General features: G+C 41.2%; 1 protein-coding gene across 4 annotated transcripts in view; it reads right to left on the reverse strand.

The window, feature by feature from the left end:
- Positions 1-13,967, reverse strand: part of gabrb3 (gamma-aminobutyric acid type A receptor subunit beta3) — a 47,411-nt gene that overhangs the window by 11,821 nt on the left and 21,623 nt on the right. For all 4 annotated transcript variants that reach the window (XM_005919699.3, XM_005919700.3, XM_005919701.3 and 1 more), the window contains 3 exons: positions 2,796-3,016; positions 1,633-1,715; positions 894-1,031 (listed from right to left, as the gene is read on the reverse strand). In XM_005919699.3, the coding sequence (XP_005919761.1) occupies positions 894-1,031; positions 1,633-1,715; positions 2,796-3,016 (442 nt within the window). The remainder of the gene's footprint in view (positions 1-893; positions 1,032-1,632; positions 1,716-2,795; positions 3,017-13,967) is intronic.

A 13,967-nucleotide genomic window follows, 5' to 3' on the forward strand; every position in this document is an offset into this window, starting at 1 on the left:
CGGCTCAGATACATAAAAAGAAAAGTGAGTCAACACCACAAAAAGCAGGTTATTTTCTACTTTTTTAGGGCCATTAGTAGCACTAAGACCCTTCACCCGCTGTACCATTACAGGCATGTTTGAACTAAATAGACTCAGTCCAGGTTCTTGTCTAAGTGTAATCGAATGCATCATGGGAGACTGCAGACATTCTCATGTCAGACTTAATTTAGTTCCAAATTCTCAACCTGCACTCTGTGTGTCTTCAGCCAGAGTTACAAACTGGAGGATCATTTTAAACAGGTATGTGTTTAGTAGGCAGCAGAACTTTTAGTACAAGAGACGTCCAGAACCTGCAAACACCCACTTCCACCTATGGGAGGAAGCAAGCAGTCCTTCTGCAGCAGCGTGCAGCTCCATCTAGTTTTAAAGCAGCAGTTTTATAGAATGCACCGAAAAAAAACAGCCAGTCATGAATTAATATACTGGGACGTCTCAAGATTGACGACAGGTAACAGAACACAACCTCGGCAGAGTCTTACATCTCTGCAGTTCAGGTGACAGATTCATCTGTGACGCTGCACATGTTTTAAAGTCTTATTCTTCTGTTTAAATCTGGGATCACTGATTATTGGATGAAGTGCAAGAATGCATCTGAATGCATCTTGATGGAGGCGTGTGAGACGTGCTGCTTTTACATTGTTTGCTGAGCACACGTTGTGCCAAACTCTTAATACAAGGTAAGGTGCTTTTATCTCAGTTATAAGCTATTTTCACTGAGGTTATTTAATAATCAGGGACAACAGATCTGAACTGATTTCTGGTGAGGTCAACTGAACGCGAGCATGCGCCCTCTAAAATGTTCTTTCATGGATTCAAGAAGAAACACTAAAAATGTGAGTGCCATAACTTGCCTGTGGAGAAGACTACATTCCTGGAAACCAGTTTGTAGTCCACTATGGAGAACTGAGGGAGCTCAATGCGTTTTACCCCGGTCACAGCAGTTTCTCCTCCTTTCCAGTAAAACTCTATATCATCTGTTGTGTAACCATCTGCAAGAAAACAAGTCACATGATGTGTCCTTAACAGTGGAAAAGCTCTGAAAAGTGAATCTGTCTCATTTCACTGGATGTATTTTTATATCCTTAAGAGAAATCAGGACGCCCGGTAGCTGTAACTGATTTAGAGTAAGTCTCATGAATCACACAGATCCTGTAAGTGCTGATTGCATGAGATGTGAATCTTCATGGGGATGTGTGTCAGTGCAGACAGACAGGCTGATACCAAATGCATGAGATCCATGACCGCCAAGAGTTTTATGGCAGCACGGACAGCCGAACACGTCATCTAGACTGATGAAGCTGGACTAATCATTACGGTGCTCCACTATGGAAATCACTGTCTGCTCAGCTCAGAACCTCTCCGTGCAGACGAAGTCGTTTAACTGGAGAGGGTGCAGCGAGCAATCTCACTGGGATATGACAGATTAATAAATCCAGAGCAATTCAGCAGCCTGTGCAGTTTTTGTCTCCACCCGATGACTGAACATTTTTTATGAGAATTACGGCGCTGTTCATATTTTTAAGTGATGAAAAAAGTCGGGCTGTCTGCTGTATTTCTTTACAAAGCACAAGATGCAGGGCTTAAACTTACAACTCTCAATTTCCAGAGTGCAATTCTGCTCGTCCAGCGGGTATCGCCTCAGATCCATCATGCAGGCGGCCGTCGTCGTGATTCTGAGTCAAAAGAGGAACAAAAGAGAGGTGACCTCGTTTTAGATTCAGGACAGCTGTTAGAGCAGAGGATGGTTAGGAGAAATGCGTTCCATCTGAAGAAGATTCAAATGGCATCCATTTTTATTATTAATTGATTAAAGGAAGAAAAACAAACTTCCTGCCAATTACTTCCACTCTCATTTCCAGACTCTTCAGACTTGCACATTTACACTGAGGATCCAATTCTGAGTTAGTCCAAACAAATGTATGACAGCAGTTATGAGATGCGACTTCCTGCATTAGCATTACATTGTGTTGCAACTGCAGCTTAAATTGCTTCAACGAAACAAATAAAGCTTTTTGCCACTTCATGAATCTTGGGCAGTTTGGAGAGCTATGCGATGGTGTAAAAGCCAGATGCAGCCAATAAGCACCGGAGATGGATTGGTAATTAATTGCAGAGAGTATTATGTATATTATGAGAGGAAGCCTATCATGTATGAATATTAACAAGAAAAATGACCTCTAAGTCTTTGTCTACAGCCAATATGTTACTAATGTGAAATAACTGACAAATTCTTATATTATTAGAAACATGACAGAATCAGCATGAAGAAATTGATCCCAGCATATGAGCTGATCTCAGTGGTTCAGCCACTGAAATCCTACAAATCCAATCTCTTATACGGTGCATGTGCAAGCCACTGCACAACCCACCCCAGCTGCTTCTTTTCATGCTGTTTCTGACTTAACGTCATATCTGCTGTCACTGATGCAGCTCTGCTCAGTGCTGGAGTCATACTGCTACTCTCCAAAGAGCTGAGAACAGAACTTGAACGCGGTTAAAACAATAGTTTTCCTTTTTCAACAGTGGCTGAAATAAAGGCCGGTTGCAAATAATACTTGGTTAAAAACACCCAGAATCTGGTGGAATTACTGCACTTGAAAATCCAGTCTCTCCTCAATTGAGGAGCCCCACTTTAAATGTCGGTCTTACAGAGATATTTTTTTCAAGACAGGAAGAAAACTGAAGCTTGTATAAACTGTTGAATAAAGAATACAAGCCTACCCTGAAAGGTCAAGCTAAACAGCAGTTCTTACCTGAGGCCGTAGAGAACAGTGCCATCCGGGTGAAGTCGAATCATCCGGTTCTTTACTGTGACACCATGCACAAAGGACTTCTTGTCATTGAGAAAGTAGGTGTCTGGGACCCAGAGCTGGTCTGCTACTCTGTTGTCTAGTGTCAGGTTGAGAGGGATCCCTGCATAAGCCAGCCTCTTATCTCTCCAATACTGCTGGAAGTACATAGTCAGCGTGTAGTCCTGTGAAATGTAAAAGAGCACGGTCATGTAGCTATGCTAAGTCAGAGAAGTGCATAGCATACATAACAGGAGGCAAACACCATCCAAACTGTAGCCAGGATTTCTAAAAAGGATTTCAAGTTTAGCGCTTGATTTGTGCAGCCCGCAGGTCTGGACGGATTTTTTGGTCACAAAAACGATATTTATAGGACTGTCAGTCTGCTCTGGGTGCTCGTATTTCAGGACCTGCCTTAAAAAGAAACTCTTCTCAGCTGTTCTCTCTGCACAAGACTGACACAAGCCCTCAAACTATAGATTTCCATTACTACAAGCCGTGTCAACACCGTGTTTCAGTTTAGTACTGACCACTTTTTTTTTTAGATAGCATTGCATATTACCAGCTATACATACAAAGGCATCCATAATTTATTGAGCGTTCATTTGCAGCTAGCTCCACGAGTTAATCCATCAAACACAAAAGCTTTTTCAGCCCTTTAATGGAGCTCTTTACTATCTCTCTTTGCTGTGTTCTGCTGACTTATGTTCTCGTGAATAAATAAAACAGGAAATAAACAAAAAGTTGTCCACGCTCAAAATGCCTATCCTCCGGTGCAACAACATATTCACAATAAAGTGTTCAAAAATGCGTCGGTGGTATTTTCTCTCTCTACGCTGAACTAATTATTGCTTAGGATGGTCTTTGTGGTGTCACGTTATAAACTGCTGATCTGATCGCAACAGATGAAAGAACTGCGTTTTTTTAACTTTGTATACAAAGTGCAAAGAGACACCTGGGTTTTGGAGGACTGACAAATAATAAGCTTGTTTTGTGTATGTGATTTGACAGTATATTATAATGCAGCATGGATTCCAATGAATAATTCAGCGTGTATGTGTGTATAATCAGAATAGATATTCATTTCAAAGAGCTGCACAGTCGTTACTGTGACTGTGTGAGGCTTTTTCATTTGTTTGCCGTACAGGAAACATTTTTAACTCGTCAGGTTCTGGGTGTAGGTTCTGTAGTCAACTGTGGTGCGTTAGATTTCAGAAAATCCCTGGCTTGCGAATTGACTGTTTTATTTTCTGAGATGCCTTCACCCTCCCAATTCTCTTTCACCCCCCTGCAAACAGAAGATGCCCTCATTATGCTTCCTCCCACAAGCAGCAGAGCTGTGGGATGGGTGAATCAGCTTTACACAACAGCTCTTCTACTACAGCGATGGTGCCCATCTACCAACACGCTCCCTCCATGTCTGGACCACAGCTATTTTAGTCTCTTTGAGATCTTCAGATCTCACAGCTATCCTTGACTACTTTAAACAAGCAGCTCAGAAACAAATTTATACCACATCACTCTCGCTGTACATGCTGTACTGTACGCCCTCGAGCTCCCAGCACCCTGTGTAACCTGCAGGCTCCCTCAGGGATCTATTCTAGGCCTCGGCTAATTCCCCACAGAGGCTCTTCAGTTTGTGTACAGTCAGACAGCCACACTGGAGGGCAGCGTAGTCAACTCTTGTCCAATGAAAACTCAAGAAAGAGACTCAGATGCCAGATCTTGTCACAATTCATTTGTTTGGAGCAAAAAGACTTTGTACACTGTTACAGGCTGGTAGGCCTTCCAAATGTGAAACACCACCAGTGTTTAACTAGTTGTACTTTGTCTCTTTTAAAGATTATCATCAACGGTTATGTTTACATATTACATATACAATATTTAACTAATGAAAAAGATATCAATGTGCCACAATACATGCAACAACTAGTTAAATTCAAGGTTAGAAATCTGATTGTAATTGGATTAATCAATGCATGAGGACTGTGCTTTCTGGCTGCACGGCATGTGGTCGCAATGTAATGGTACATGATTATGTACCATTTACGTATTTCCTTTATGCTGGCAATGTTTTCATTGCAGCATAAGTTTTGATTTTTTTTATTAAACATGTGACCCTTGTCTTCCTTCATCGGTGTCAGTCAGGCCCTCTGGAGAGAAATGTTTCCCACCCTTTGTACAAAGTAGCGACTGTTTAAGCTCTTAAAATCCAGGCTCAGATTTGCCTGTGGAAGCCATCCAAACAGGATGTGACACAGAGCTCCTCATTAATTAGACCTCCCTTAAAAACAGAATCAAACACTGCAAGCAGTTTAAGACTTTACATGTCTGAGGAACGAAATAGTTTCAGTAGATAATTTCTTTTTGGACGATCACGTTCCAGATACCAAAGAAATTTTATCTTTATCTTCCACTTGGTAAAAACTTTGCTGGCCATTCTTTTGTTGCTAAAAATGAGCATATAATTAAAGTTGAACAAGTCATAACATAATTTATATTTTAATCTGAAGACTCACTAGTATAAGATCAATATTGTGAAATGGTTTCAAAATTAAATTGTTAAATTCTAATGCAACTTTACTTATATTTATCTTTATCTTTATCAAACAAAAAGAACTTTGATAAATACATTTCCCAGTTCTATCAGAGGCACTTATGTCCACTAATAACAGATCGTTAGGAAGTTATTTTTTAAGGACGAGTCCCAGCTTTTAGAGGCGAATAGAGATCAAACAGCAACATATATTTGAGGAGGTTGTGGGGTGTGGGGGGGGGTGTGGAGGGAGCTTCGGCAGTTGTCATCAGATAGTAAAAAAAATGGCCACGCTGTACATGAGTAATATGGCTGAATGAATGAGTGGTTGTGCAGCAGGAAAAAGCTAATCAGCTATTGGAAGTGCAGAATCTTATCAGAGTTAAGATAAAAGCAGTTAAAGTAAGCCTGTTTGGTCAGAGGGCCCGGTGGCGCCTGTGTCCGGCAGCCTCGCCTATGTCAGTGCGCCCCAGGGCAGCTGTGGCTACAATGTAGCTTGCCATCACTAGTGTGTGAATGTGTGTGTGAATGGGTGAATGACTGAATGTAGTGTAAAGCGCTTTGGGGTCCTTAAGGACTAGAAAGGCGCTATACAAATGCAGGCCATTTACCATCTGGCCATCTGTTATGCTTTTCCTGGTGGATGCTCGTACTAAGCAAGTGAATGTGAAAGTAATCTCCGTGAGTTCAGACCTCAAACTGCTCTGAAGAGATCCACCTGTCTACTCATCGTTCCATTATGGTGGGCAGTCCACTGGCAGCTTGGACTGCCCTCCACTGCAGAGAGAATCTATTGTCAGATAGGGGCAGTGTCAAAAATTTGTGGTACAACCGGTCTCCATAGGCTACTCCTGCTTTTGCTGTTGGGCCACCAAGCATCTATGGAAAAAGTTCTAACATACAAAGACAGTTAACGGCACTGAAAAGTGTCCACCACAGCCAATGTTGCTACTTTCATTGCTGTTATTTTATTTTAAAAAAAAAAAATCTTTTTTGCGCTTCTCCCTTTCCAGGTGAATTCACTTCCTGGTCAACTTATCAACCAATCAGCATTCAAATGATGCCCAACATCATCCACATAAGTTACTGTGCAGCTGAGATTTTGCACAACTGCACAGATCATGTGTCCAGTGGTTGAAAATCTCACAGGTGGGCTCCCTGTAAGCAAATGCCTCTGGGAATGGACACAAATGCTGTACTTTAAGGTTATGGCTACAAACACATAAGCCCCACCCACATGCTATTCAAACCTTCTATTTGCAAGAAACAGTCAATCATAAGCTACTTTACTAAATCATAAGAATCAATCAGCTTAAAGGACAATACAGAATTACGACTCAGCAATACTGCAGCACTACCTTACTCTACACCACTGCGGTCATAATATGCCAAACACTTTTTCACTGACAGAATCTACCAGCAAAAGTTCTCAAAAAGTTCTCAAAGATCATTCCACGGAGGTTTTCAAAATGTTGGCGTCATACGATGACTCAACTCATGATAAAATTCTTAAAATACCTGCAATGCTTGTCATGTTGGTTTGGGTTTGAAGGGTGCTGTTGTTTGCTGTCAGATATCACGTAGACCACAAGAGACATAAAGGCGCTTATTCTCAGCACCAGTGAGTAAATGAGGCCCGGTGGGAGGTTGAGACTGTTGTGTCACTTTTGGCTCGGAGCGATCGCAGTCTCAAACTCAGACACGGTTAATGTGTGCCAGTCAAACATCGTCTACGTCATCCTAACACCAGGATGTCTGCTGGGAGTGCAGGAATGGCACTCTGAGAATCTCGCCCCGTGCAATCGGGGGGCTTTTCATCACTCCATGAGACAGTTAGATGTTCCCAGTAGGTTTCCAAAGTGTGCTAGATGTGTTTTACAAACTATCCATTTAATAGTTTCATCCTCTGTATCCTCCCACGCTGTAGCAAACAAGCCGTTCATTAAATGATTTATTCGTTGTGCTGTCAAAAATCTTGTACTATTACATTATGAAAGAAAAGCTGTTAAATAGCTGCTTTTGTGGAGGGGAGATATAACCATGCTTTAAGTCATTTAAGTGTCTTTGGTGAACGTGTAAGGCCTAAAAACATAATGGATCATCCCAACATACATCTCCAATACATCAATAATAGACAATTAAAGGCAACAAGCACAACAAAGAGCCAGAAATGTATTAAATCACACAATGTGTTTTATGTACGTTGTGTAAATAAAACACAACAGAGCACAACAACATCGACATATTATGAAAGTGATCTGAGCATACAGCAGAAATGGGGTATTAGTGACTTCCCACCAGATTTAGCTTTAAGTTTAACTGCCTTTTGATGCTGGCCAGGCAGCATAAAATGATTTTTTCACAGTAATGTGCAGTTGCAGCTGAAAACAAACGGTGAAGGCAGAAAACAAAGTTTTATACATGTGATCGCTTCATCGTCCTGGGATCACAAATGAAAAATAAAAATATGTAGGAATTTATAAAAGCAGGAAGTAAAATCCAGGCAGGAATCATGAGAAAAGGATCTATCGAAATAAAACGGGAAGCAAAATAAGACATAAACAAGAAGACAGCGAAACACAAGGGATCACAGAAGCATACAGCACATGGACAGGACAGAGGGAAGCAAAGGCAGGGAAACAACAATGACAACACAAAGACCACGACCACAGTGCATGAAGCTACGTCTCAACCCACTCACACGTTTTCATAAAACCACTGGTGCAGCATTCATTTGCCTCGAATGGTAATGCCCAGCAATGGAGGCAACATGCTGGCATCGCTGATTGGCAGACAAGCTTCCAAAAATGCACTGCACACACTCAGGTCCCAAACAATAAAACCGCCAAGTCTGAAGTGGATCTGATGAATGGTTTTTGGAAGAACAGACAGACACACAGACAGAGATTCATGCTCTATTAGCAAGATTAAAAAAGATGAATTACACAGTGTCTTCTGTTGGTTCTGCGGTTAACTATGAGCCATTTCTAATGAAAAGAAATTTAAAGAGCTCTTCACACACCGTGAAACTCAGTAATTAAAACATTTATGAGACCTTAAAGTAAAAAAACAAAACAAAAAACCCCAAACTTGGGTGATCTTGGTCTTTTCAATGCTTCAAACTGACTGAAAGAGTCAAAAAGTTCCTCTCATTTAGTTTAACCTAGAATTACGCTCCCAAAAAGCCCTTGAAGTTCTATTTTTATTCAAAGCGTCCAGTTAGTGGCAAACACAGCCTTTATATTCCACTGAATGCAGCACAGTGTGAAACGCTGCTTGCTCCATAAAGAGAACTACCTTAGTATTTGCTGCTGAGTTCTTCTTACCTTCTGAGTGACCTGAGGTTTTTAATGATGTTTTATAGCTGACTTATTAACTAAGCCCTTCAATATAAATCTGGGAGAACATCTGTTTTGTAACGGTAACACTTCCTTCAGGCAGAAGGTGGATAATGTTAAAGTGTCAAAAAGGATGGGAGTTTTAGGACATGATGAATTCATTTTCCAGCTGACTCATGCGGAGGATACCGAACTAATGTGTGACTGCACTGGTCAGAGGACCCGCTGTGCACTCGCAGGTGCTTTTCTGCAAAGTGTAAGAGCTCTTCACATGAAGGAGTGATAGCTCTAAAGGTTGTTCCTGGAGTGCACTTGTGTGCAGTGTGACGCCGTGGGGAGGAGGCTATATTAAAAATAACGACAGAACTGAAGTGGACACAGAGTAATCTTAATTTTCCTCTAAAAATAGAGGAAAGTCAGAAAAATATTAATAATCTCATCTCCTAGACAACAAGCTCTGCAGCTCGCCCACACATTCTATAACGGGCCAAAGCCTCGTGTGACTCTGGCTGTTTGAAAGCTGCCAGCACCTTTCTGCTCTCCACTCCTTCTCAGAGGGAAAGACGGCAAGTTCTGCTTTTGTCTTTGTAGGTCACCAAATTCTTTTATCATGATTTTTAAATCAGAATTTGACACATTAAAAATGTATACCATTTTCCACATATAAAAAACAGGGAACAAAAACTACAAAAAAAAAAAAAAATTAAGAACAAAGCAGATGTTATGACTGACACAGCTGTACCTGTTCAGCTGATCTCCATCCCATAATTACAGATTACAGGTGGCTAGCTCATTCATTGCTGGGAAATAAACCCTCCATCTCTCTTTCTCATGTCACCCAGTGTGGTTTGAGGACAGCACCATTCACACCTCCGCTGTTCCATCTGTGCCACAGAATTAGCATTATAACGGGTGGATGAGCTTACATTAATCGACTCCGTAAGCATCCAGCTATTCCTAAAAGTTAAGACAGAAAAGAGCTTGAGCCAGCCGTGTGTCTACAACCTGCCTGTGTCAGAGTGTAAGACACTGCGGCAGGAGAAACTAATTGCTAGCCATTGTTTTAGGTCCTCTGAGCATCGCTTATTGGTCTATGCACTCTTTTTTTAAAATCCTAGTTAAAGTGGAACTATATTGCCCATTTCCAGCTCTGTTTTTCTATTCTTGGACTCTACTAGAGTAGTTTTGTATGCCTTTTTTTCTTATACTGTACCTCAGTGCAACCCCTCAGTTCATCATCTGTCTGAAACAAGCTTAAAGTCTGAGCTTTTGCCTCACAAATATTAATTGTACAATCATCACACCACGTACCATTTCAGAAATGATATTGGAGGCATAATATTTGCCTGAGTCTCCAGACTCTTTCATGCTGACACATGTGCTCAATTTGAATGTGCTCTTATCTGCGAAGACAACAAGTACTGGTGGTGGACCTGCGAGTTCTGGAGTTCTCTGGTTAATGCCAATTGACCTGCACTGTGCTGGTCTGTGAGCACATGTCCCACTAAAGAACTCTGGGGTCTCATGCCACCCTCACGGAGTCTGCTTCTGATAGTTTGGTAGGAAAGATGCACATGAGTAGCCGGCTGGAGGTCATTCTGAAGTGATCTCTTGTTCCTCTCATAAAGAAGCAGATACTGGGCCTGCTGCTGGGTTGATGCCCTTCTACGACCTGTTTAGCTTTCCTTATATTTCTCCTGGTATCTCCTTCATACTCTTTAGAATGCTGGGAGACACAGCAAACCTTCTTGTGTTGGCACATATGGATGCCCTCCTGAAAAAGCTGGGAAACTTATGCAACTTGAATAGGGTCCAGGTACCATTTCATCATATTAGCAAAGAACAATAACCAAAAAGATAAACAAGAGAAAATCAGTCAGTAAAGATAAGCAGAGAGGGTTTTGTTTTTCGAGTGGGGTGGCCTTGTTGTCACTTCTCCAGTACACCTATTGTCACTATGGTTTGGACCAAAACAGATTAAATGGACTCACAAAACGTTTTCTAACTGGACAGATTCATATCCCTGAACTTTCATGGACTTTGTGTTATGCTGCAATGAGTGTTCCCTAAATTTTTTCAGCAGTATTGTTTCTAATGCTTAGACGGATGACATGAGCGATCACCAAAAGCAATCACCTGTTCCTTGATCATTTTCTTTCCAAAACGGCAGCAATCCAACTGTGCTGGCTTTGCCCAAAAGGCATTGATCTGTTGATTATCACAGCAGGGTGCGATAGGTGCTACTAGACTGCGGATAATTCACAGAGACACGAGTTTCCGGTTTCTCGGTACAATTTATAGGGAAAGAGAGCCCTGCCATTAACAGCACCTTGGTGAAACACATGAAGACAGACGTGCACTGCATTGCAGGTTTAATCTCTCGGTTTTCACACTCTTCTTCTCTTAGAGTACGATTCTAAGCGCAGCACTGCCGAGGGTCTCTGATTTACTAAATGCAGTCTCTGATCCTGTAAGCAGATTAAGAGCTGCTCCAAATAACACAGCAAACACACCTTTAAAGTAACCAATTAGCAACACTGGCAGTCACATAAATAGCCTAAAGTAAAAGCTTCTTTCATTGTGGTTTGGTAATGCTCAGTAGGGATTCACACAGGGTGTTCCTTCAGCAAAGCGGTATAATAGATGACTGACAGTTTTCCTCTTCACTCAGAAAAAAATAGAAGCCCTTCATGATCTGAGCAGGCTCTGGACACGCCACTCTCCGGGCTGCCATTAGTGTTTGCTTCATGTTTCAAGCTGGAGTGACACGGTAGCTGTTATGGAAATGTCAAATTTCCATCACCAACCACTCATGATAATAATGCATTTCAGGCAGTGAGGCATTTAGCTGAAGCATTAGTTGACAAGCTTCAAGGATTTTGAATGCTTTTGAGTCACTTCATCATCTTAACAGGTTCCCCTATATTACTGATTGGTCGGAAATGCATTGTTTGGGCTCAGCTGACACTAAGAAGATATTTTTCAGCCTTGTATCACTTGTAAAATATAGCATGGGCTTTGTGTGGCTATATTTAACACCTAAGTTTATTAAATTGCTCAGAGAACATCTCAAAAGGCTTTAGAAATGAGGTTAGAGCTGTTTAGAGGCTGACAGAGACGCAAAAGAGGCAACAGAAGACAAGAAGCGAGTAAAACTAAAGCTGCTACAGGTGCAGGAAAACAGTGGAAATCAGGCTGTACGTTTGAACATGATGTCCTGCTCATCAATTTATAAGATAATGATTCCAAAAGTTTGTTATACTTTAAATTTACCCTGTAATAACTGACTGATATTGAGCACTGCAAGCCCCCATCCCAAAAATTCCTTAACCTTTAGAAAGTGCTGCCGTGATTCCTTTTTAAAAGGAGCTTTGTGGTCTTTTTACGTTTTTTTTTTATTTTCTGGGCATTTTGTGTCTCTTTGCAATTGTTTGATATTACTTTAATCCCTTTGCAATCTTTTAGGCAGGTTCTCTGACCCATTGGGCTGCTGGTCCATCCATCCATCCATCTTCCTAACAAGTTATCAGGTGGTGGAACCAGAGCCTATCTCAGCTTACATTGGGTGAGAAGCTGGATATACTCTGGACATTGTGTCAGTCGATCACAGGGCTAACGCAGACACAACGATGATCATTTACACTCACATCCATATTTTTGGCCATATAAACTCTACCAAAAAAGGTCCCAACTGATGATCAGGTTCAAACTTAACCTTCTCGCTGTTAGGCGACATGGCTGCTTCTTCAGCAATCCATTCTTTGCTATTAAACATAATGACTGGCAGCAAATAAGACCAATCAAATTGTGTCAAAAAACATAGCATTAAAGAAGAGCTTCAGTTCACGTCTAGATTTCCAAATTTCCAGCAACTAACATGCTGTATATTTGAATCCAGCAGTGTGATGAACTGCAATGCTGTGTCTATATTTCAAGGGCATCAGTGATTCACTCTATCAATCACAAGAGTCAAGAAGTGAAGTGTGAACCCTGTACAAGTCTCACCCTTAATGGCTGCCATCTAGCAATGTAGCATAAAACGAGGGAGCGACAAAAAGCAGGAGAAGAATGCATCTTCGGTAACCAGAATTATGCCAGTGCTAACTAGGTAGACAGCCAGTAGTGGCACATAACTTGTGTCATAGTGTTGATTAGTGTTTTTGCATGCATGGTGAGAGCTACGGCATGTTGCAAACAGTCACACAATGCAGATGATAGCACAACAGCTGCAGTCAAATGTTTCAAATGTCATTGAATGAATGACATGTGCTTGATTTAGGACTGTGTTCCTGTGGGTTCAATGATGCACGTTCCTTTGAGAATTTGCAGATATTTTTGTCTGTCTCACAACTCAAAGAAGTGAGTGTTTCTTTAATGCCTCGTGGAGACAGTGTCCCATCATTTTTTATCACAAGCAGAACATTTTTATCACGAGTGCCACTGGGACTGTTTCTTTTCTAGAGGTTTCCAGTTCCTCCAGCCTGAGGAGGAGATAACTCTGAACCCATCTGCATGCCTACAGCTACTAACACAGACAGTCTGATATGAAGAAGCTAAATGCTTTCATGCAGGATGGTCCGGGCAGACATAAACTCTCAAGTTAAAAGCAGGCGTGGTCTCTAATGCGGATATTATGTTTGGCCCATTAAGTGCTAAAATTCAGTTAACAGATCATAGATTTTCAGAGCTAATGACACTGAAAAATGATGTGTTTGTCTCTTTTTCTGTGCAACCAAAGGCTTACATCTAAGCAGCCAAACGCTGTGCTTATGTCCACAATAACTGGTGCATACATTATTAGGCTGGTGTATTATTCATCTGCAGTATAGAACACTGACACTGCTTAACAATTGCAGTATTTCTCCTGTGTATAAAACTGATTATTATATTTGAGGAGTTTTCAAAACAGATAAATTTAAGCTAACTACTAGTACACCATTAAAAATATGTTGCAGGAGCCATTAGCAGTTCCTGCTTGCAGTTTTTTCCCGCTGGTATACAGGCAGCCATGACTGGATTATAATGGAGTCTGAGAAACAGGATGATTCTCAGGCAAGTTGCAGCTTCGTGGACATTTATTTAAAGTGAACAATGATGATAGGGATTTAGAGATTGCATTGCATAAGAAGTGTCTGCACTGTGTCTGTCTTCGCCACTCTTGATTTTCAATGAAAATCCAAATCCAACACTAAGAAAGTCCAAGTTTTATCCCTGGTAAAAATCTAACAATGCACTGTGTGTGAGTGTAAAACAGCCTCGCTC

The sequence above is a fragment of the Haplochromis burtoni genome, unplaced genomic scaffold (genome assembly GCF_018398535.1).
Source record: "Haplochromis burtoni strain Fernald_Lab_line unplaced genomic scaffold, NCSU_Asbu1 Contig_13, whole genome shotgun sequence".
Classification (NCBI taxonomy): domain Eukaryota; kingdom Metazoa; phylum Chordata; class Actinopteri; order Cichliformes; family Cichlidae; genus Haplochromis; species Haplochromis burtoni.